Source organism: Pterocles gutturalis, unplaced genomic scaffold (genome assembly GCF_000699245.1).
Source record: "Pterocles gutturalis isolate BGI_N339 unplaced genomic scaffold, ASM69924v1 scaffold46919, whole genome shotgun sequence".
NCBI classification, from domain to species: Eukaryota; Metazoa; Chordata; class Aves; order Pterocliformes; family Pteroclidae; genus Pterocles; species Pterocles gutturalis.
The window spans coordinates 1-25,385 of record NW_010134906.1 but is presented as its reverse complement, the minus strand read 5'-3'; the positions used below and the strand labels follow the sequence as shown (position 1 = coordinate 25,385).

General features: G+C 36.4%; 1 protein-coding gene across 1 annotated transcript; it reads left to right on the top strand.

Moving 5' to 3' along the window:
• On the top strand, positions 1-25,109 carry LOC104467806 (cullin-3; the record flags this gene model as incomplete). The annotated part of the gene is made up of 9 exons (XM_010081721.1): positions 1-200; positions 7,278-7,391; positions 14,279-14,439; positions 15,680-15,794; positions 17,141-17,369; positions 18,974-19,119; positions 22,009-22,185; positions 23,249-23,419; positions 24,919-25,109. Coding segments are annotated over exons 1-9 (1,502 nt in total), but the record flags the coding sequence as incomplete, so codon positions are not given.
• Between the last annotated feature and the right edge of the window lie 276 nt (positions 25,110-25,385).

Genomic DNA, 25,385 nt, shown 5'->3' with positions numbered 1-25,385 from the left:
AGATGACTATGGACGAGAAATATGTGAACAGCATTTGGGATCTTCTAAAAAATGCAATCCAAGAGATCCAGCGTAAGAACAATAGTGGTCTCAGTTTTGAGGAGCTGTATAGGAATGCATATACAATGGTATTGCATAAACATGGCGAAAAACTCTACACTGGACTAAGAGAAGTGGTCACTGAGCATCTAATAAACAAGGTACGTCATTTTATGAATTAAAATTGAAGGGTCTTAACATGAAAGAATTCTGAACAGTTATTTAAATGACAAAAAAAAAAATCTGAGTTTGTTATTATGTTGCCTTGTGTTGAAATTGTATTGCTACCCTTAAAAATGGTAGCTTGGAGCTAACATCAAGCTTAAATGACTTCGTAGTCCAGATACTGTTTGTTGTAAGTTACTGATGGGGGGCAGACAATAGGAAGTATTTGAAAGTGTATAACAGGAAACAACTTTAGCTGAAGTATAACTGTTGAGAGCGGGGAATTTTTTAAAAAAGATTTGTGGCCTTCTGGTGACATTTGTGACTCTCTCAGAACAAATTTTGGTTTGTTTTCCAGTCAGTTTTTTCATCTGTGGAACAAAATAAATACCATTGTAAGAACCTGTTTGTTATGGGCTGATGAACTAATTCACAAGTTAATGAGAGAGTTGTGCTAGGATGAGACTATTTAAAGAGGCAGTAGGCAATGTACAAAAACGTCAGTTCAGCAAAAATGAGTCCTGAGTAGTCTGCCTTCTATTATTTCAGCCTTTTCAAAACCATGTAATTCAGCCAAATGACATGCAGAAACTTCTGGTTTCTGAAGATGTATCATGTGAGAAAAGGGCTCTTCACATCTCGTGTTAAACCATGGAACCACCTCTTTGCTCTTTGTGAGGCAAGTTTAGGATTGATTAATAAGTATGTAACTGAAAAGAAGTTAAAACTTTTTGTGAGTCCAGATAGTGTTTAGTGGTGATAGGATCCTACATCTAGGGAAGATGCCTTATTCCTTGTGGTAACATCCATAGCTGCCTATCTTCGGAAGGAGACGTGTATCCGCTTTGATCCCACATACTGGCTGTGGGTCCAGATGGGAGTATCAGACTTTTGTCCTGGTATTACAACATTTGAAAATGAAAGTCATACACCATCACGTGTCTTGCATGATCACTTGTGGCTGAATTACAGAGGGTGGTTGGCAGGTTTATGTGTAAATAATGCATAATGCTTCAGAAGCTTTTTGCACGTTTTTAACTGAAGTCACTGCTGTGGCACAGAAGTGAGTTACTTCTTTTCTAAAATCTTAGTTTTCAAAAGTGTGGTCCAGACAAGTATACTCTAAAACTGCTTTGAATATGGGGTTTTTTTACTGTTTGCATGAGAGGAAACATCCTGTATGAAGTGGCTAAATAATTTATGGCTCTATTCTATAATTGTAGCACATCTGTGACTTTCAAGCGCTTCTGTTTTCATAATGTGTGTGCATTCATAATCTGTACTATTCATATAAGTACGGCAAATGACTGAGGCTTTTTGTGCCGCCTTCTTGTATATGCCTGTGTTTACAGTCTGTGCTTAATAATAATCATGACGCTAAACTTTTATTTTTCCTAGGCTTTAGTTTACCCTGGTTTAATTGGAGGAAAAACTCTTATTGCTGTTCCTAGCTATTCTGAATATTAAAAATTATCCATATGCGAAGTTAATTATTCTGAAGTGCTGATTGTGGCAAACTGACAAAAAGAGCAGAAGATCCTGTGAGTTTGTACTGTCACTGCACTGGCTGAGAGGGCTGCACAGATACTAGTGCAGAGAAATGCCTTTCTGACATTTAATGCTATTGTATCTGATGCTTACCAAAAAAGTCTTCTCCTATGATGTGATATTCTGATTCTTAACATGATTAATCGAATTATATCTATGTGTATGGTAACATAAAAATAGATGACTGAAAGTCTTTTACATAAAAAGACTAACTAGTGAGTTTTAGTAGTTAAATGATGTAAAGTTAAAAAGGCAGAATTATTCAGATGTCTGATGATGCTGTCCTATAAATTAAATAATCTCAGGAAAAGATTTAAAAAAAAAAAAGAAAATATTCAAAAGGTTCTGAACACTAAAGAAAATTTCTGTAGGCTCAAAGCTACTGTTTGTCCTTTTTGTTTGTTTGCTTAAGGATGTTATGTTGAAGCAGTTATAGATGGAAGTATGGAAAAAGTAGCGCATTGTTTATTAAGAATAGGATCAGTTTTATAATTACATATTATGATTGTGCCCGTAGTACGTTTTGTAAGACAGAGAGAAAGTTTTTGTTTAATCTCACACTTTATGTAAAAGAAATTTTAGAGGAATCTTGTATTTTCAGTGTCTCTTTCCAAGAGCAGATCTCTGTTAAATGTTAAGTAGCTAATTAACAATAAATGCTCACATTGCAAGTCTTTGTAAACTTCTATTCAGACGATCAATGGTGGATGCTGGAGTTTAGAAGAGGGGAATTTTGAAAACTGAAGTGTTGTTCACCAAATCTGTTAACTTTCATCAAAATTAAAATGTGCAGGATGAAGAGATTTTTGTAAAGGACTGCACTGAGTTCAGGGAGTACTTCTGAGGAGCCAAACCCAAAGTTTGAATTGCTGGAATCCTTGAAACAATTGCCGTTTGCTGTCTGCATCCGCTGGCTATCTTTCTACAAAAATGTTACATTCCTGTAGTATTCCGGTCATGATGGTTATTTAAGAATAGATGAAGAGGCTAGGTGGAGGCAATGTATTTGTGCAGATGTTTTCATAAATAGTTTTCAACCTTGGAAAGCAAAAGTTTTTATTTTTGGTATGGCAAAGTGAAGAGCTGTATTTATGCTTTGTGCTTATTTAATTGCTAGGTGAAAGTTGTGCTTGCTCAGCTCTTTTTTATTAGAAAGAAATTAAGCAGTTCAAAGAAGAAAATTATTTAACTTCTCAACAAGAAAGCATAATACCGTGTACTGTCTTTGCAGCTTGTTTAATTGTAAATAAAATGATAGGTGCAAACATGATCAATACAAGATACAAGTATGCAAATGAATTACTCTAAAGTACGCTTGGTTTTGAACTTGCAGACCCTAATGGCTTGTAGTTACAGTCACCAGGTTCTGACTGCTTGATGAAGGCAGTAGTAAGCCAGGTAGCTTACTCTACATCATTGACAGGAGTCAGCTGTCTTGAACTGAACTACCTTGTTTTTAGTACAGGGTATGGACGTGCTAAAACTTGTCTTTGCCTGTGTATTGACATTATTAAAATATAGTACATGTAGAGCTGAATTTAAAAATACCATTGAATAAAAAGTACTGAAACCTTTCATCTTAATTCAAGCATTTAGTTCTTGTGTATCTGGTACTTAATTGATTTCTCCCCTTGTTGTCCTTCAGCAATGTTGTAGCTTGATGTGGATGCTCTTCATTCACAGTTCTTGAGCCTACTCTGTTACTTCTTCCCACAAGTTTTGTAGAAGTGTTTTTGAAAAATAAACACCCAAAGCTTAGTTTACAGCTCACTAAACCCATTTGATAAGCTACATCACTTGTGTCAGGATAAAAAAAATCTTGGAGTTACAAAGTTTGCAGGATGGTATTTTTAAAGTTACGTTCATCTTTATGGACACTTCACAGTCTAGTGAAACCTACACCCATGGCATGCAACATATCATACACATTCTGTAAATTGTGTGTGCCTGACAAAGGAATTGATTGATTTGTTGGCCAAGACAAATACAGTTTTGTTGATTTTTCTGTGCAGCATATGTCGGAAATGCAGAGATGTAAAGGACTGTCCTAAACTTGAATGGTCTGAAACATGCTGGTTTGGGGAGATACTAGAGCATTGCTGAAAGGGAAGAGATGCTTGAGATATTATCATTTCCTATAAGACTTCTAGACCTTACCAAACATTTCGGTTACTGTCACTGGCATGCCATGATGGTCTTTGCTGATCCAACTGGTGTTGTTCAGTAGCAACAGTGCTTGCTATTTCAGAATAATAATAAAGGCAGGCATGCAAGAAAGCCTTCGGTAAGGGGAGCATAGAGCCAGTCCTTGTGGCAGTGTTGTTAAGTGCAGAAGGAATCGTATGGGGTGCTGGTGCAGCAGGTAGGGGTGAAGGAAGCATGTCTACTCTGCGGCTTATGGTATGTCTAGGATCCTTGGCAAGCTTTAAAATTTGCTGTTGTGGTGTTGCAGAGAGAAGGGGAGAGAGAAGATAGGAATCTTATACAAGGAATTTGAATTTTTTTCCATAACGTCTATGAAATAGAGAGGAATTGCATGAGGAGTCATGTAGGAGACTAGTGAGCATTAGGTTATACTGTAAGCCTGACTGACAATGTATGAATCTGTCTTTGTCTTTCCTTAATGATGTTTTAAGATCATCTTGTGCAAGTCTGCACTTACATGGAGGGCAAAAGGATATGAGGGCATTGCCAGAAAGTAAAAGCAATTCAGAATTTTCAATATTCTTCAGTGTTAGTTTTTTTTCTCTCAGCAAAAGGATAACAGCTGCAGGGGTGAGCAGACATTTCTGGTAAAGTCATAGTTAATCTGTTAACTTAGTTGTAACTCTAAGATTTTAAAATACTTTAAAGGAGCTATTGGACTCCTTGGACTTTTGTAGAAAATGAAGAAACTGTGTAATAAAAGTTCTGAGACCGAGAGGCCTTAGTTCAGAAAGTGCTGTTCTATACAGAAGGTTCTGGCTGTCCTTACAGTAGTGGAAATTACATAATTGAACTATTCGTGCTGCTGCATCAGGCCAGGCACTGTAAGACACAAAATACTAGGCCCTAAGTCTGCTTTGTGTACACTTAATAGAGAGTTATTTAAAGGTAGTGAGAGCTTATGCCAACAAACTATTTTAAGAGATTGGCACGGGAGGGTGCTATTGCCTTAAGAGCTATAATACCAGTATAAAATAGAGTTGAGCCTGAAGTTATATACAAGATTTCATCCTTGCCAATAGAAGATGACCGTACATAGATAATGAAGCTGCTAATTTATTTTTGAGACTCTGTATGGACAGTCCTATTTAAGCTGCATGTGCCTGCCAATTTACCGCATAACTACAAAGATTGTCATAGAAATCACTACAAGCTCAGCTAATTGAAAGTAACATTCTGCTGATAAAAATCTTTGAGATTGAGATGAAATTTTATTAAGGCTTTGGATGAGCAGCAGCTGTGTTTCTGAAGGGCTTCCTTCTATAGAGAAAAGTGTGGATATCCAGGTTTTTTTACTCCCAAGTCATTTATTCCACCAAAGTGGTTTGACTCTGTGCCTTTGCATGGCTAAAATGTTTCGTGCATTATAGTAGTTTTCCTGTAATACTGTTGTATTCATGGTCCATACAAGGAATGTGTTCAGTGCTTATTAACTACACAGCTGTTGTGTAGTTGGCTTCTGTAGTAACTAAAAGAACAGTTTCCCAAACCTGTCTGCAGCTTACAATAAACCTAGGAGAATGTCTCTGAGAAGCTTCGTAGAGAGTAGACTTCTGTTGTACAGCACTCATTCCTGGATTTAAAACACCTTTCCAGAAAGCCACATGGCATACTGTATGGAGCAGAGGTGGCACAGATCTGAGCATTCCTGTGTCTGCTTGGAAGCAAGTTGTCATTGCTGCCTGGAGGCGAGCACCCCCTTTTGCTATCAGCTGGTATGTGATTTGGCACTGGCTGGTCTTAGTTGGATTATTGTGATGGATGTGTGTAATTATAAAGGCACACTCTCTTTGTATTACTGGAAAAAAAAAAAAAACTTTGGTCCTTGAAGAGTTCTGTGATGGCCTCATATGCTTGGGCAGAACTCTTTTCAAGTATGGATGGTGAAGTTTTTAATGCATATTTACATTTCAGCTAAAAACTACATAGATTGGATGACAATAGGGCACACCTTTGGGAGACCAAAGGGTAAATGATGATCACTATCACAAAGAACGAGGAAGCTAAGCAGCGCTGGTTGTGACTTATAACTGCATGTTGTGTTTTCCGAAAGCAAGGAGGAGAGGCTTTGTTCAGGTCTGGGGAGTAGGTGTTTGAAGATTTCAGAAAGCTTTGAACAACTGCAAGGATACCTGTATTACCTAGATTCAATAACAAGGTGAATATTATGGGGATAAGTTTCCACTTCTCTAGAAGAGACCATTGTGTTCTTATGATATGCCATGCTATGTTTCTGGTTTGCTCATCTAAGTTTGTGGAGTATATATAGCAGTGTGGCACTCTGATACAGTTTTTTTGTTACACTGGTTTTGCCTAATAACTTCATAAAACGTAAATGGCAGAATTAAGTCTGTCAGGTGGTTGCAGCTGATGTTGGTGCAGCTTCTGGCTGCTTGTCAAGTGCGTTTTGTTTTCCTGTTCAAATTATCTATACTGACATTTACACTGTCACACAAGTCTAAGTGCAAACCTATAAATGTAAAAATACATTCTGTTTGGCTGCAACAGAGGGCAGAGTATATTCTGCATGTTATAATCAAAAGTCAATTCACACGTTTTGTTAACTGGAATAATTTTTTTACATTCCCTCAGGTTTCTCTTTTACATGAGTTTAAACCTTGAGCACTGTAGTACATGCCTACTGCATGAAAATCAAAATATGAAACTGGATGTTCTTTTTTGTTAGCAGGGAGTAGTAATGTCAAAAAGAAATAGTCTGAAGTTGATGAGACAAATTAACTAGCAAATAACGTTCATAAAAACAATGATTATTTTCTTTTGTTCCCCAGGGTCTTCTTGTTGGCAATTATGGACTGTTACTAAGAGTCTAGTCTTTACCAAGTAATTGTTGCCTTTCAGAACTGTTCTTTGCTGTAACTTTATGCTGTCTCAGCATGTCTTTCTAATGTCATCACAGCAGATTTTCCACTTGTGCTCGTTCCTGTTTGTAACATCTACCGGTACTACCAAGAGTCTGAAATGAGTTGTGTGATAGAAAAGCTAACATTAATTGAAACACTATAGCATAGGAAATTAAGCCCTTGAGGAATTATAAAAAATATATTTTTAACATTTGAGATTTCAGATATTCCGTTGAGATTTAATATCCATGTTTATTTTGTTAATCTTATTTAGCCTGATCTTTCGTACTTGTGTCAAGTCTTATTTTTCCACACAAGTGATGTACAAGGTAGGCATGGTTAGCAACCAGGAGAAATAAGAACTTGTTTGTAGTGTTCAAGTTCATAGAGGAGCAAGAATTTTTTTTTAAGAGAGAAACTGACTTGGGTTTATGACAGTATGTAACTTTTTTGCTTCAGGTGCGAGAAGATGTGTTAAACTCCTTGAATAACAACTTTCTCCAAACACTAAACCAAGCATGGAATGATCATCAAACAGCGATGGTGATGATTAGAGATATTCTGATGTATATGGTGGGTATTCTGCTTTTTCACACATTTAACTTAATGCAGTAAATTGTCTTTTGACCAATGGAAACAAATGAGCTGGAGGGGTAAAACATGGACATGCTTACCAGTTTTCTTCCTAAGACTACTGTCTGTCCCTTGTTTTGAATTCCCTGTGTGCATGCAAGACTATTATGGGTGTGTGACAAATTATAATTGGATTCTTCTTTCAAGTTACCTCATTATCACTTGAAAAATACATCTGAAAAACAGCTGAATTTTGCAATTCTTAAAAAATAAGCTAGTCAGACCCATTCCTGCAGGTTATAGGCGTTACTTGCATGTTTTAGTTCACATAGTGGTGGTTTCTTACTGTGGAAAGCGTGATGGTGTAAAGCCTCCTCAAACTTCCAGTGTAGTTGTTGTTCTTTAAGCTTAAGGGTTTGGAGAGGATACCTTTGCTTAGGTGCAGTCTGTGTCCTTGAATGTTAAATTCTAATTGAATCCTTTGCTGTTCGTATAGACCTCGGTTACAAGATGAAGCAGTGTATGTAGATGAGAATGTGTTCTTTGGTTGCATGGTTGTCTTTTGAAAGAAAAAAAGAAAAGCATTCCTTACCTGATAGCTAATGGAAAAGGCCTTTTTTAAAGAGAGAGGGCCTTATGTTTTTGTCTGGATTGTGTTATGCTTTAGGTAGTTGGTATATGTTTAAATTCCCAGAATGGTGGGTGGGCTCTGAGGATGCAGGGAGTGTATTTTTGCGTAGCTTCTAACCAAAGGCTTTTGACTTCAGAAGGAAAATAAATGTGTTGAGACACTGTGGTTCTTTTATGTAAAATCTATTTTTTTCACAAAATATACTGAAGTACATCGTACTTTATGCAGTATTAGACATTGAAGAACAGATAAAGGTAGCACTTTTTTAATCAAAAAATTATTAACAGAGTTGGTACTCTTATCTGCTGAACAACTGGAATTAAGATCTTATCTTGTAGCTGTTAAAGAGCTCGTGCTATGACATTGAATTAAATAAATTATTAATCAATAATTAATTGAATCCATTAAGAAAAAAATTTAAAATTATTTACTTTGTGTTGTGGGGTTTGCGTAGGATTATTTTTTTTTTCCAATTGGGAAAAGACCACATATCTAAAGGTAGAGGGCTGGATAAAATGCCTTCAGTGACACTTAATGATCTAATTTATTTTACCAAAAAGAAGATTGAGAGATTATTTTGGAGATGTACTGTCTTTGTTATGAGAAATCCTGCCATCTCTAATCTGTGAAGGACAAATACAAATCAATTGCTGCTAGCTGCATCTGGGTAAATTCAAGAATAGTTAATAATTAGAATAATCTACCAAAGCTAGTGGTGAATTTTCAGAAGCGTTGTAAGATGGAATCCAGAGCTTTTAGGGGAGCAGCTGTTGTGTTTTAGCCAAATACCGTGTATCATTTCAGTACAGGAGGTGCTGGATACTCCAAGGTACATAGGTAGTCAGAGCAGATAATGCAGTGTGATCTGCTGCTCTTAAATTCAATGAATTTTTGATCCAAACAGTGTCAGAGAAAACTGACTTTTCAGCTGTTCCTGTTTTAGTGTATTGACCAATCTATTGAAGACCAAGAACTCCCCTTTTTGAGGAAGGTTTACATGCTTCAGTTAGCACTTTTGGAGGGGAGATGAGAGCTGTTTCCTTAGTATTTTCTGTGCTCAGGAGAGAAGTGCCTGGACTTCCGTGTGAAGCTTGCGAGTGCTGTTGGAGCAGGCAGACAGCTTTCTCTTTTCCACCAAAACTCCAGAAGATGGAGACCTGCAGCATTGCTACAAGTGCAATTTGGACTTAACATTGAGTTATATTTTTAGATTCAGAACATAATAACAAACAAAGAAACTTTAATACGTTGGGAATATATAGTCTTTCATGTGCTGTTTGACAGTTCCTGGTTATTTCAAGTGGCTGTTCAGTTGAGGCCTCCACTTGACTAATTATTTTCTTCCCATGGGCTTTTTTCCTTATACCAAAATAAGACCCAAAGAGGCAGAAGAGACACATCTACAATAAAACTTATTTATAGCATATAGTTAAAATATTAATTTTTCTTTCAAAACGCTTATAAACTTGTCAAACTTTAGGAGCACTGATGTCTGTTAAACATCTGTAAGTAACATGGTTTTTATGATTATAAATTTAGTCTCTGTTAGGTAGAACTATCTAATGCAAAAAGCTGATACAACGAGCAGACCTCCCTCCTTTTCTTTGACTTGGAGGGGCGTAAGACAAACTGTCATGAGAGAATGCATCCTGTGATTACAAATTAAAGTATAAGCTGTGGTTTAAAACAGACCTAGGATCAAAGATTTGCAGTTTCACCTTTGTCACTGGAATGTCCTGTTGAGTCAAACATAATTCTATTCATTGGAAAGAGACTAAGAGCAGGAAACTTCTAAGTATGGATTCATTCAAAAAGCTTGAAAAAGCTGCTACTACCACAAAATTATAAAGCAGAAGAAAATCTGTCAAAGAAGAGACCTGACTGCTCTTCAAAGAAACAATTTTCAAGAACTTTATAAAATAAGGAATGTCACTTTGGTGACATTGAGTCTGAATGAAATGTAGTTTTATAGTGATGCACTTATGTCAGAAGTTGCTTATGCCTTGTTATTCAAGTACAGCTAGTATAATTTACATAAAAAATATTTTGTCTTAAAAAACCCAAACACTATATAAACTGAGTCACCAGGCATTGCTAATTGACATGCTTGTGTTCCACCAGGAGAAGTATATGCAATTATGTTCATAAATAAAGGATAACCCAATCCTTCTCCTCTTATTTCGTAAGCTGTCCCAATTACTTACCCATCAGTTTCAGGAAATGTACGTGTTGGTACCCAACAAGCCATAGTCTGATGTCAGTGAAAGTAAAGCACTTAACATCCTCTTGAATTATGATCTTACTGTCCTAAATTGTTGCTTCAGCCTAGGACTGTACATCTTAAATGAAACTGTATCTGGTTTAATGCTGTGTTTGTTTTCCTGCTTATTTTTACCCATTAGCTCCCATATGATCCAAGTCAAACACCTCTCCAACCCACCTTAGTCTCTTTCCTCTGGTTCATTTTGCGACTTCTAAAATAAAACATAATTTAAATAGATCTTTTTTTTTTTTAGAAAGGTATATATTTTGTACAATGGGATTTGTGCAGTGTTGTGATAATGAATAGAATACTTGCTGTTTGAGGTTTGTGGCAGGATTTCATTTTACGTGCAGAACATCTTCCACAAGACGCTTGTGAAGCTTGCCTTATATAGTTGCATTTTAAAAAAAGTGTGTTACCTTGTCCCATCATTGCTATCTGGTAAGGTCTGCTTGGTTTCAGGTCTGTTGTATGATGTAGTTCTCGAGTGAGGTTTTGCAACCTGGAATTGCACAATAAAGGCAAATCTGACTTTCTTGAGATACTCTGGTTTCCACAATTTAATTTCAACTTTACAGAGTTCCACCGTAGTTTGTTGTAAATGTGCACCAGCTCTCCTCCTTTTGTTTTACATGTTTAGGCTGCACTAATCGGTGCCAGAACAGATATGATACTGTGTATGTAAATTCATGGCACTGTGCAGTGAGCAGTGAGGTACTGAAGCAGTGAAGTCATGTCCTAAGTAGCATCTTCACTAAGTCAGCTCATGTACTGTGTCATGTTGAAGTAGTGAAGTAATGTATTACATTTGGGCATGTCTGAAATTCAGTCTCACTTACGGCTGCAGCGTAGGCAAGCGTACCTACGTTAGTTTTTATTTAACTGCTGTATGTAACAGTAGCAGTGGAGGCGCACTTGGTTCAGTCTTCTCTTTAAGTTACATGAGGGTGAGTATTCTTGGAACATTTTATGGAAACTAAACTGGATTCTGTGGTGTCCCTTCTTCGCTACTTGTACTTGCTAAATTTAAACCGATTTCAGGTATGCAGGTGCAGCAGTCACACCCCTGGCCGCACTATAGATGTGTGGGTAGAGCCAGTTAAACACTGTCAGAAATGAGCAGTTACTCTTGCGAATACAGCTGTGTGTTTGGCAGAGGGCAGAGCCTTCCCTTCTCATCTGAGCAATGCACAAAGCCGATGTCTTGATTTGGGCCAGCACTGACAGATCGGCTGCATGAGTTTTGATCTTGGGGCATATGACTGTCATTGTTCATGTAGTAGGAGAAGTCTTGTTTTTATTTTCAGAACTAGGATCGAAGACACTTGCTCTCTATATATATGTACACAATGGTTTCTGAAGGCGACATCATCCAGGTAGTGCATCCATGCAGAAATGGGGCAAAATGTGGCTGGTGGTATTTTACAGTAGGTAACTTGCTTTAGTTGAGATCGGGATTGTTCTGCAGTGTAAGCAGCATTGTAGTTTATGAATAATTGCTGTCTGAAACTCCACCCTTGCCTCCTGAGAGTTACCCTTCTTACCTTTTAAGCACCTGCTGCTTGTCCCCGTGAGAAGTGATTACAGTTCATAGCATGTAGCTTTGTCAGTCAAACCTGTTCCCAAATGGGGCTTCCTGTCTCTGAGATTTTTTTTTTAGGTTGGGAGAGCTTCCAATAAACATTAAAAGTGATCTGTTACCAAGGGTAAACAAATCGGCAGTATCAGAAACATTAATGCTGCTGCTCTAATTTGGGTATTGTCGAGTGGTCTGGCTTACTGAAGAGACGTTGCTGTTTCACTGAGAAGAGCTTCTAGTGCAGTTACTATTTCATTTCATAATGGCAGTGTTTAGCACTGCCACAACAGAAGCTATACAGGTGAGTCATGACCATGGCTTTAATCTGTTTTGATATCCTGCTGCTTGTGCTTCAGAGGCCTGAGTATTCTTTGGAAATAATATATATATATATTCTTCTCAAGTTATATAGTGTATTAGACACTACTTAATTTTCTCTTTCATCTCTTTGAAATTGTATTTTAAGCTTGTCTTCAGAATCCCATTTACTTCGGTTCTTGATGGAAGTGTGTAAATAAGGGAGTGAAATAAATAATCCTGTTTCTAAATAACAGAAAAATTAGAGTAACATATTCCAAAGATCTAGACCACTATGTGTTGCTAAACTGACTTCATGAGACCAGTAAGTAAACTTTTTGGGCTGAGGCAGAACTGAGTTTGCTTCATAACCCACAGAACAGGCATATCTGACCAGTTCCTATGTTATTTTTTCATTTAAATTAAGTGCTGCCTGTCTGAAGGGAGTGAGTGGGAAATCATTCGTGCATTGTAGAACTCAGTGTTTTGTTTTCCTCTGGTCATCAAGTGGCAATCTGGCATATAATTAGTATATTAATAATTTTGCCATGTAGATTCAGCTGCTGAGATACTAAGGGTTGTGGTGTCTGTTCCTTCTGATTTCTTCTAGTTGCAGAATTTACGTAAACTTATAATTTTGTGATCTGTTTTCTATAGTCTGATGCATGATTTTTTTAAAACAGTTTAGTTTTCTAGGTGTCTGAGTAACTTTACATTTCAATTCTGAGTGTGGTAAAACACTTAAGATAATTGATAGAACCAATGGAGAAACTAATCTTTATAGTCAATTTAATGCATTGATCTTTATCCTTTTATAGAATCTGATTTTTTTTTAATTTTGTTATAGCTATGTAGATTCTCAGAAAACCTTATTACAGTCAGGTGTGGGTACTAAACTCTTAACTTTTTCTAATTATATCATCCTGAGGCTTAAATGGTAGAAGAGCAGATTTTCTTGGTAATTACCCAAACTATTGCATTAAAAAATAAGAATTGCTCATCTCAGAAATAGTTTGTAGAAGCTCACAGTTTTTCTGTTTTTAATCCTGTTTTAAATGGTCTTATCTGGTACAGCACTATTAAATGAGTACACTCATTTTCTGTCTGCTAGTAACTTTATTAATTGTCGTCCTTTTCTGGAGAGTTGATAAGTTGGGAGAGAGAAATAGAAAAGCAGAGAAGTTTTTTGGAGCATATCTGTGGATAGCAGTAAGAAACTCAGGGTGTCTGCTCAGCAGTTTCGTCGTCAACTCTGTATGGTGGTGTTTGTGCTATGGACTTGGGATACTGTTCTGAGGATCAGCCTTGATTTGTAAACATAGGTAGTGTAGGATAGTTGAGGAGCTTAATCCTTCCTATAGACTGAGATTATGTAGGGAGATAGCATTTAAACCCATAATGAAACATAAAAATTATTCTTTCTTCTCTCCCCCCGCTTTTTTTTGAGTATTTCTGCGATTTTAATGAAACCTAACAAGATTTCAAGATACTTGCTCAAGTTGAATTCATGTGAATTTTTATTTTATGGGGGTTGAACAGAAGTCTTTATGTACAATTTTGCAGTACCAGTCCATAAATGTTTTGATTGTAACTATTCTCATTCTGGCTTTACTTTTTTTTTCCTGTTCATCTCATGATGCTGTTTCAGGAATTTTCACTGAATGTTGAGGGGGAACTGTCTGCCTAAAAGGTGTGGTAGGAGGATGTCATGGAGATGGAGAAAAACGAATTAATTTTTCCTAAAGAACAAAAAGTGGTGGATGGAAGGGGTTTGGGTAGATAACTAAAACCTCTTTGAGATTGTGCCATGAGTGTTGTCAGTGTTTGGGGATTTCCCTGCCCCAAACTAGAAAGTGGCAAGACTGTAGGTTTGTTCTGGCATGCTGTAGCTGTAAATGCTGTATGTGCACTCTTAAGCAAAGTAGACTTTCTAGTAAATGAAGTTTTGGAAAATGAGACTGATTTTGAGGGTATTCATAATTTCTTCTTATGAAGAAAGGAGAGAAGATTACTATGATTGTTTCTGTACCGTGCAAGTATGACCAATTTCTTGCAATTTTGAATAGCATGGTTGTACTGAATTCAGTATTTTATTGCAGTGTATGCTTTCGTTGTAGGACCGTGTGTATGTGCAACAAAATAACGTCGAGAATGTCTACAATTTGGGCTTGATTATTTTTCGAGATCAAGTTGTACGCTATGGCTGTATTAGGGATCACCTACGGCAAACTCTGCTGGATATGATTGCAAGAGAAAGGAAAGGAGAAGTTGTAGACAGGTAAGGTGTTGTCTTCTGTTGTAATACCTATCAATTTTTAAACGTGAATCAAGAACATAAACAAATCATTGCTTAAGTCTGCATTTCTGATTGCAAGTAAAATTTCTCCATAATCTGGAATAACGTATCTTTGTACATTAAGGTTTAGCATAATGGTAAATGGGGAAGCTCATTAATAAGTTTTTAATATTTATCTTGCGTTTTTATTAAAACTTTTGTTAAATCTCTCCATTACCACCTTGTGCCACAGCATTTGGTTATAAAAGTGGCGTTTAGACAATTCTCTGCCTCTTGCTACCCTCTGTACTGAGGCATTGTTTAATTTTCTTCTACCTGGAGTTTTTTATTATTATTTTTCAAGTTTTCTTTTTTAATTCTATTTCCCTTCCTCATGTTTTGATCCATTTGGTTTTTTGGTAGTTCAGTTCCATCTCTGAGTTTTAAATCTGTTCCTCGTGTTCTCCAGCCAGTTTAGCAGATGTGGAGTTTTCTGCCACACACTGCAGATCCTGCAGCTGCAGTGATTTCAGATTTGCAAGTTTTCCTGTTCTTCTCCAGTTTCAGAGCAGCTGTTGGGTGTGGAGATAAGTAAACTCCACGCTACTTTGGCTGCATTTCTGTCACTGAGATTGCCCAACACACAATTTATGAAGAGAAAAATACTCCCTGGCAACAGCTGTGTATTGTCCCCTACTGCCAACAAGTGGAATTTTTTCCTGGATGCAGTTCTCTTGTTTTCACATTTTATTGATGTGTTCCTATGCCTAACCAAATGATTAACTTGATGATACATTTTCCTTTTGTGTTTTGTTTTGTTTTTTTAAAAAAAGCAAGCAAGCAAGCAAAACAACCCCCAAACTTTGCACAGCAACTTTTATCTGTGCAGTTGTTTTGAGTTGCTCAATTCCAACCTATGTGTGCAGTTGTCAGTTATTTTCTTGTATGTTGAAATATATCCTTAATAATTTTCCAAGTTAGTAGAACTTGAGACCTGCTTCCCTCTCATTGTATTTAAAATATTTAATAAATATTATCAGCTCCTTAGGTTAGAACAGAAACAGGTAATCTTGCTCCTGTAATCTTCTTGAAAACCTGTCATGTGCTGAACAGATTTAGGATGGTCTTTCAGTTACCATATTTTACTTAAGTTGATATTATGTTCTGAGTTGTTGTTCTGCTGTGTACTCTGTCTTACAAGCATGTAGATTTCTCAAGTTGTTAACAACTTACTTTTTGGCAGAGGCGCAATAAGAAATGCTTGCCAGATGTTAATGATTCTAGGTCTTGAAGGAAGGTCAGTCTATGAAGAAGACTTTGAGGCTCCGTTTTTGGAGATGTCTGCAGAGTTTTTTCAGGTAAAGCAATGTTGTAATATAATATTTGGAATGTTATAACTGCTTGGAATTGTGAGAATTGGTGGTAGTGTAAGTAATTGTGACTTACTTGATGAGTATGTCCATCTCTGTTAAATGAAATAAGAAAAAAAATTACAAATTTTGCTGAAAAAATAACCGATTTTACAGAAGGACCATAATTTGAATGTAGTTTTGACACATGGGCGCTGATAGCATATAATAATTTTGTTAATCTTGAGCCTCCTTTGGGCTATTTCGTGCAACTTCGTCTATCCCTGCATTGCAGCCACAGTCTTTCTGAAATACCGGTAGCATTAAAGGTTCAAACTCTTTCAGGCAGAGAATGGAGAGGGGAGACTACCTGTCAAACTGCCTTTGAAGAAGCTTTGTTTCTCACATAGTTTCTACATTTGTGAGTTTTATTTTCTAATAAAATTAACCAAGTCAAGGAATTAAGTATATCCAAGTGGCTATCCAGTTGTTGAACAACCATGGAATAGCACATTTTAAATATTTCCTGAGATTTTTTGTGAGACAGTTTCAGGAAAAAAGCCAGTTGAATGGTTATTGAGTGTAATCATGCTCCTCTGTTGTTGGGAATTGATAGAAATTGTAAAACATGTTAAAAGATATCTAAAGGTAATTTGTCAGTCTCCCAGTTTTTACACAGGACTGATTGTCTGTCATTTCCTCTGATCTCCAGACTTCTTTGAAAATCAGAAACATATGTTGCACAACCTTTTAAAAGTCATTGCATTCTGTTTTTCATTGGTGCAACATAAAATTAAGAAAAATAATCACTTTCATTTAAGTTTTATTTCTTAGCTCTGCCTTAAAAACAAAACAAAACACCAGCAAAACAAACTTTCCTCCTAAAGACTGTGCTGACCAGTATGGATAAAAACAGTTTGACCTGAATTAATGTGCTCTGCATTGTCACTAACAAGAATAATGGGAACTGCTGATCCTCAAAACTCACAAATATGCCATAAACTGGTCTCTGAAAGGAATCTTTGCCTTTTCCTCTCTTCATCCTTCTGTTTTCTTTGGACCTGTGGCTAAAACTCTAGTTGGTAACTGGAAACTAGGTGAGCTTAGGTTGCTTTAGTATGAAGAATACCATGTTCATATTGCATGTACCCCTTTATGTATGTAACACAATTAGTGTGATAGAACTTTTATTTTGTGTTAAGCATGTATGTAAATCTTGGAGGTATAATGATCTAATTTGCTGGATATTCTGGGCTTGATTTGCACTTACTTATCAATGCTGATCTGAAATAACAGTAAGTTTCCTTTTTCCCCTTTAAAAAAATATCTAAAGTATTAATTTGTGTTAATCACAGATGGAAAGTCAGAAATTTTTAGCTGAAAACAGTGCTTCTGTATATATAAAGAAAGTAGAAGCTAGAATTAATGAAGAAACAGAACGGGTGATACATTGTCTGGATAAATCAACAGAAGAACCAATTGTGAAAGTTGTTGAGAGGGAGCTTATTTCCAAGCATATGAAAACTATAGTGGAAATGGAGAACTCTGGGCTAGTTCATATGCTGAAAAATGGGAAGACAGAAGGTAAGATTGCATCATATGGGAGACAGAAATGCTTATGATACTGCTTGTTTTTAAACGTAGGATAGGTGCAGCTTAATGTTTGTGTTCTGTGGAATTGTAAAAACACTTTGGTGGCCCTGTTTTGCAAACACCTGAGAATATTGCTTCAGAGGCTTTTAGAGGCCTCGTAAGACAGAGCCCATATGTATAGTGTATAATGGCAACAGGTACAGGTACTTTTTTGATAAGCCAAGTATTTCTTAAGAAAAGTACATATTTGTTGTAGTGGTCTTTGTTACCTGTTTTCCATGAGCTGTTTTATTACTTTCATTCCTCTAGTATGTAGCCGTCAAAATCAGTTTTTTGTCCACAGGCAGTTATTTGAAAAGTGCTGATGTAAATGACTGACTTAATAGAACTACTGCAGGATCAGTTCTTGGGGAGAGGGCTTTGTTGCAGAAAAAAAGCTGGCTATTTTTAAATAAGAAGCAGCTTATCCAAGTGGTTGAAAAAGAAGGGCTTGGCTTGATTTGGTTTTTCCTTAACAGAGGTTAATGTGGGACAGAATGAATGAAAGCTTCTATGGAAAGAGATAGATCTAAGTTTCTAAAGCAGCATAATGAAGAGAGTGATTGTAGTATCTATATTTAGAAATTGGTGCTCATGCTAAAGCCCTGAGAATGGGGAACAGACTTGCTGCCTAGATTAATTGCCTTTGTTTGTTAAAGCAGCTTCACAGTTACTAGATGACAGAGTGACAAAGTGAGCAAATTTCTTAGCTGTAAGAGGAGAGAATTACTGTATTGAAAAGGCAAGTGATGATACTATATGTAACACTTTTTCTTTAATATCCAGTTAAGATAGCCCTCAGGCTGAGTGTACAAGGATATTGAAGAGTATTCATAAGATACAGGAATTAGTTTAACTTTTATAGGCCTTGGTTTTATTTAGTTAAATACTAGAGGGGAAATATTTGCTACATTGTGAAAAGATTTCACATAAATGTGCAAGGGTGGATTGCTCTTTTTGGAAAGCCATGTTTAAGCTAAGCCACTTCTTATGATTTCAGATAGATGAAACAAAGTAGTGTAAAATTATATGTCTGACTTTAGGACAAATATGATTTAAACTCCAATTTTTACCAGTTTTTGCTTTTAATACAGAAACAAGCATCTCGTTAGTGTTGTTGTATTTGCTTTAACTTAGATTTTTTTTTTTTACAACTTCTAATATTGTATTTGATTTTTGGGATGATAATCGTGGAAGCTACATTCTTAAATACCTCTGGAAAATATAATCTTACTGAAGCTTTAAGTGCACCGTCCTTTAGTGCAGACATCAATTTTTGGTGGCCTGGGGATTAGCAATAGCAGCTTCCATGCTATAGGCAACCTAGAATAATTGAATACAATCTTTGTTTTTAGTTTTGTGCTGCTGCGGTCAGCATGTTGTCAGGGGTCAAGGAATGGGGAGATCAGAAGATTCTAGTGCCTGACCTGTTACAGGATGCTTTTTGTGGCTCAAGTGGCTGAACTTTTACTGTTGTCTTTTCCTGTGAAATGAATGAGTTGCAGAAGTACAAGAGACAGAGGGTGTCCTGCATAATATCTCATTCTTGTTTCCAGACCTTGCTTGCATGTACAAGTTGTTCAGCCGTGTGCCAAATGGTCTGAAGACAATGTGCGAGTGCATGAGCTCATACCTGAGAGAGCAAGGCAAAGCACTAGTTTCTGAAGAGGGAGAAGGAAAGAATCCAGTTGACTACATTCAGGTAGTTTAAAATATTTTAACTTTCGTTTCTTCCATCTTTCCCACGTTCTCCAGAGTAACAGTTAACTACGTGGTTGATAAGGTAAACCTTAATATTGATTCGAAAGGGATTTTTTTTGATAAGCTACATTTATAGTTTTGTTTAAAGTGTACAGTTTCAAAATTTTCGGACATGTTTAGAACTCTTCTTTTACCTAAGTTGCTTGGAAAATACATGCTCAGTTTTTGTGCTTTTGGTAGCTGCTTTTATTAAGGAGCATATTTAGGCTAATTATCTAACTGCTGGAAGCTTTTTGTATTGTCCTAAATCATGTGTCTCCAGAGTTGTACATCTGCTGGCCAATAGCTTTATAGTGTCTATTTTGTTTAATTTTATGTAACGTTTAGCTATCAATGTTTAATGTTTATTGACACAAAAATCGCATGACAGTATTTCATGGAAAGATTAACTATGAGTGGGAGGTGAATGTGTTATAAATCATGGCAAATTACTTGCTTCATTCTCAGTCTCCCTGAGAAACAGAACACTTCTGCATATTAAAAGATGTAAGTTTTCTTTCTTGTACTCAATCTCTCTCTAAGAAGTGATGTGTACCATTAATTTATCAAGAATACAAAATCTGCTTCAGGAGTGTTTGGCATCTTTTCTCTCCTGTTGTCTCTGAGAAGATAGTTTTTAAATTTGCACATAAAGTCTTTAGAGTTCATTGAAATTCGAGGAAATGCTTTTATAGCTTGAAGATGTTTTATACATAATGTGAAAATGTGTATTCGTTAAATGTTAAGTGTTCTTGTTTAAATGTATAGTTGAAGTCCTCGTGCTTGGTCTTTGAGAGACATTTAATGCTGTATGTTTATTATCTCTGCTCTTTTCTTTGAAATCAATAACTTTGCTAGAACTGGTTACTATTACAAGAAGCCATTTGAGTATAAAACCATTTTTTTGTTGGATTATTAATTTTCTGGCAATGCTGAAGCAAACTTCTTACCAAGCTTGGACAAGAATCACCTCTCCAACAATTGTAGAAAAGAAGAGAGAATGCCCTTTGAAATTTATTAGGTTTTTGTGGTGGTATGATTAAAAAAAAAAAAGGGCAAGTGGTGTGGAAAGTAAATGTATGGATTGCTTTGAAGTAGCTTTCACCTCTTTTAAATTCTGGTGGACCTAAAGGGGTGTCAAAAAATTTAACTGAAAGGGTGTGAAAGATTTAGTTATATAAGATCCTATCAAGGCTTCCTGATACAATAGCCTAATGAAGCTGAAGAAGACTTAGAGCCATACTGCATGTACTTTGGCAGAGCTTATCCTCAGCCCATCAGTATGTACCCCAACCATCTCATGAAGATGTCCTAGGGAAGGGATTGATATTTGGTTAACACTAAACCCCCAAACAGAGTTATCCTCCACTTCCATTGGCATGGTAGAAGAAGAGGAAAAAAAACTGTGTATTGAAAAACTACCTCGCTCTTCTCATCTCAGCCATATTCATCTGAGTCTTTCAAGGACTTAAACAGCAGTAAGAAGATAGACAAGGAAGCTACATGATACCATCAAGAAAAAGACTTCATCATAGTCCAGCACTGCTTCTGCAACATGACATCACCAAACCCTGAGCATAATTGGTGAGATGATTGCAAAAGCATTGCCAGGGGATTAGATTTAAAACTTCTTACAATAATTTGAAGGGATGTTAAAATGCTGCTTTAATTTAAGGTACTAACCATTTCTCCTGTTTAACACCAGGTTGTTCAGATGGTGTACTCCTGGAGAGGAGACATAAGCTAACCTTGGTAAACAGAGAGATAGTGGAATTTACTTTGAATTTAAAATTTCTAAAATGCATTAATTAGCCTGTCTAAAGACCATTCCTTTAAGTGAGATGGTGAGTTCCTAAGAAACATTACTACTTCTTTAAGTAATTCTTGAATGGCTTCTTTAAGTAACCACATACAAATAATTTCTTAAGAAACCAAGGACTTTGTGACCATTTAACCTGAACAGTTTTTGTGGGCAGTCGGTATCCATGATAAATTTAACTCTTGAGTTAAATTTTCTTTCCCCCCTCCTCTCCGAATGCTTAGTTACATCTAAACCGTGAGTGTGTCATATATACTTAGGAAGGCTCTCAGGTGATTTTAAGATTCTTTGCCCTTCTGGACTCAGTTGTTTTTAACTCTGGGTGAAGATGGTGCAAACCCTAAAAATGATGTTAAGAATCTGATTATTCGCTCAGAGGAAGTTGTTCAGTTCAGGTCTGTGAGAGCTATTGCTTGTCTTTAACTTTCCTATGTTCACAGTGACTCTTAAAGATCAGTAAGAAACATGTGACTAAATAATGCAGAATGTGTCCCTGGATTGAAATTAGAGGGAGGGAAAAAACCTAACAGGATTAGACTTGTTCTTGCAATGTGTTTTCTCTTCAAACTTGCTTAGTAGCTGTAGGGATGCAGTTAATGGGTGATTAACTTAATCTTTCCCATATCCTGTATTTATGATGGTGATTTGGTCAACGTTATTTAAAATAGAAAAGGCTTAACAAATATAAAAAATACCTTTAAGTTGTGGATTTTAAAATACAGTAAATCAGCCTGTTTAAGAAGAATTATTAAAAAATTTTCTTAATCTTTGAGTAGCCTATTACAGCAAACTGCATCAGTGTGTGAGACCAATATTTTAGACAGTTTATCTGAAAATTGCTTCTGTAAGAGATTTGTGGCAGCTATAGATATTTAAAAATGGAAATGAAATTTCAGATACTTTCGAACCATGCCAAACATAGAGAGTTTTGCGGAACTGACTGTACATGTAGTCTTCTCTACAAATTCATCTGTTATTACTGTTTCACAGTTTACAACTTCAAATCAGTAAATATATTTCTTTTTTTTAAAGGGTTTACTGGATTTGAAGAGTAGGTTTGACCGTTTTCTTCAAGAATCTTTCAATAATGATCGACTCTTCAAACAGACTATTGCGGGTGACTTTGAGTACTTCCTCAACCTCAACTCTAGGTCTCCAGAGTACCTCTCATTATTTATTGATGATAAGCTGAAAAAGGGAGTCAAGGGAGTAAGTATAAATTAAATTAAAAGATCATGCTCTTTCCTGTGTAAACTTGTATGAAATTAAACTAAGATACTTTTATAAGAATTATTTTTATGTTAAGATAAATAGCAGTACTGTCTTAAAGTGTCTGAGTTCATAACACTGTATATATAGACTTAGAGAAATATAAGGCACAGGGAGATCTCAAGGTTGTATGGCTTGTCCCCTTTCTCTGAGGCCATATACGTGCATTACTTTTGGCAGATACCTCCTAAAAAAATTAGGTTGTAGTAGATTCTGCAGTTCCCCTCCTTTGAAACCTTAAATCATTTTCTTAAGTGTATTTATAGCTTGGCAGTTGTTCTCAATAGCTAGTAATTTATTTTGAAAGTTATCTCACTTGAGTAGGGGAAATGGTTTGTCTTTGCTTCTTTTTTCTGCTTTTGCATGTCAGAGGACTATTACCACATCTCTCTTCTAGCTTAAAGTACAGCTCTTTCCTTCGGTCTTACCTTATACCTTCTTTCATGAATTTTTTTGAGATACAGCACCCAGAACTGGACAGGGATTGTTCAGTGGATGTTTTAGTGGCTCTGAATAAAGCTGAATATTATTGCATGCATTTTTATGCTTTGGGAATCAAATAGGAAACTCTATCCATTTATAAAATAAGTAATCATTTTATTTCTGGTGGCACTGGACAGGCTTTGCAAAACGAGTCTTTAACATTTAAAAGCTTTAATTCCAAGCTAACTTCTCGTACTCCTAATACTGGTTTCCATCTGTGCTTTTTTATAAATACTTAAACGTCTCCAGGAACTTTTATATTAATCCAGGCATTCTACCCACTGTCTCCCTTCTCCCTCACAATTCCTTTCCCTCCATTTTTAGATCTATTTCTTTCTCTGCTCTCTTGAGTTTGTGCACTGTTCTTTAGGCACTATCATTCACATGTTGGACCGCTTCTGTTGGCTTCTTTATTAGGCTACTGTTAGACCATACGCTTGCTGTGAATTACTTTAAGCATTTAGGTTGTATAAGACACTTGTGCTGAAAGATTAAAACCAGAAAATTATTTATTTTACAGCTAACAGAGCAAGAAGTAGAAACTATATTGGATAAGGCAATGGTTTTATTTAGGTTTATGCAAGAGAAAGATGTTTTTGAACGCTATTACAAGCAGCACTTGGCAAGACGACTTCTCACAAACAAGAGTGTTTCAGATGACTCTGAGAAAAACATGATATCTAAATTAAAGGTAAGACAGTATCTGCATACTTTTTACTTAATATTTTGGTAAGTATGGTTTCTTCTGTTTTTATGGAAGGGTGTCCTGGGTTAGATCTATACCTATATATAGATAACATACATATTGATTGATGTTAAATGGAGATCTAATTTTAGAGCCCCAACAGAAAATGTGAAAGGCTTTTCTGAATAATTTTATGGAAATAAAAGGAAGGAAATACTGGAAAACACCAGTGATGAAAGCGCAATCTAGAAAACAAAACTTTTTTTCAAAATTTGTTAAGACTTTCCAAATAAGAGGCCAACTCCTGTTATTTAGTGACTGGATTTGGAGACAAGACTGTGATTTATCCTAGGTTTTCTATTATTCACAGTAGAATTTTTTTGTTGCATGCTTTGTTGGTTTTCAGTTGCCTCCATCTGCAGACTGATGATAATGCTCAATTCCATTTTGATTAAATAGTTCGAGATAAGCTGGAGAAGATGATCTTCATATCAGTGTCTGGACACATGTTTTCCTTAGTTGGTTCAATTTACTGATTAAATAGGCCAAGAGATGGAGAAGAAGTAAAGCCTAAAGGTGAACAATCCTTGAAGCAAGTTCTAATGGGGGTTTTTCCTAAGTAGCATGATAAATAGCTAGGGAACTTCTGAACCTGACTGGTTTGATCCTAAAATCAAACTTTACTGATCCTGATTTTTGACCTTCTTATTCTCTCAGTGAATGAAGCCAGTTTGCATCAGATTCCTCCAAATTATCAGTGTTAATTTCAAATTATTGGTATTAATTCCTTCCCAATTACCTCTCTACCTCTTCTAGCCTGGTGATTTAGAAGGCACAGGGCACACGTTTGCAAGGTGAATCAGGGGACCAAAACGCCCCTCTTTTCTCTTGTCTTTGCACAGTGATTAGGATGCTGAAGTTAACATGCTTACCTTTACCATCTATGTCAAAGTACGTGTTAGAAATAGGCACAAAGTCCTGTATGTGCAACCGAAATGTATCTGTGTGTGCATATGTATCCCTACGTGCGTATGTCCCCCGATTCTCAAAAGGTCTAGTAATCTCCCATGGTAATCTATACTAAGCATTTGAAGTTATACACTTTTAGGACAACAGGGTTGGTTTTTTTCTGATACAAATAAAGAAGTTTTTATTTCCCTTTTAGAGTATCATGCTAAAAGGCAGGTGAAAGTGTATGTCTTGGTCTGATAAGTTTTCACAGATGTTTTCTTTTTAAGATGAGATAGGAAGCTAAAAAGAAACCAAAATAATGGAGACAAGAGAAGGAAAAAACCAGGTTTTGATATGTATAGGTTTGGATCCTTATATGAAAAATAAAAGTTTTTTTAAGTTATGAAGGTAATGCAAATAGAAAACCTGGTAAACAAATGTATCAGAAGTATCATTTTTATCAGATTTATAAACTAACTTTTAGTCTTGCAGTTCATATAGCAGAAGCTCAGTTTTCATAGTGGTGGCGCAACAAGTTATTTTGTATTTTTTAGACTGAATGTGGATGTCAGTTCACGTCTAAACTGGAAGGAATGTTCAGGGACATGAGCATCTCAAACACGACGATGGATGAGTTCAGGCAACATCTTCAGGCAACTGGGGTAAGAGTGTGGGGGTCTCTCTGCTTGTCCTTTTACTTCAGTACAAACCCCAGACCTTTAGCAAGGCTTGTGATTTTGTTACTGTATGTGTGTGGATTTTGTTAACATCCTCAAATTATATGACTTTTACTATGTTTCTCATCTTACAAACTTCCCGAAATACACAAGTCCGTTCGAAGCTTGATCTACAGCTTGACCAGTGCCATTTTCATTCCATAAAATCCTATTTCAACTTTTTTATTCGCATTCTTCTGAAGGGGCTCTGCATCTGGCGCCCGGGGTCAGGACCGCTGCCGGGCTGAGCGCACCTCCGCGGCTCTTCCGCCTGCGGCCGGCAGGGGGCGGGCGGCGGCCGCCTT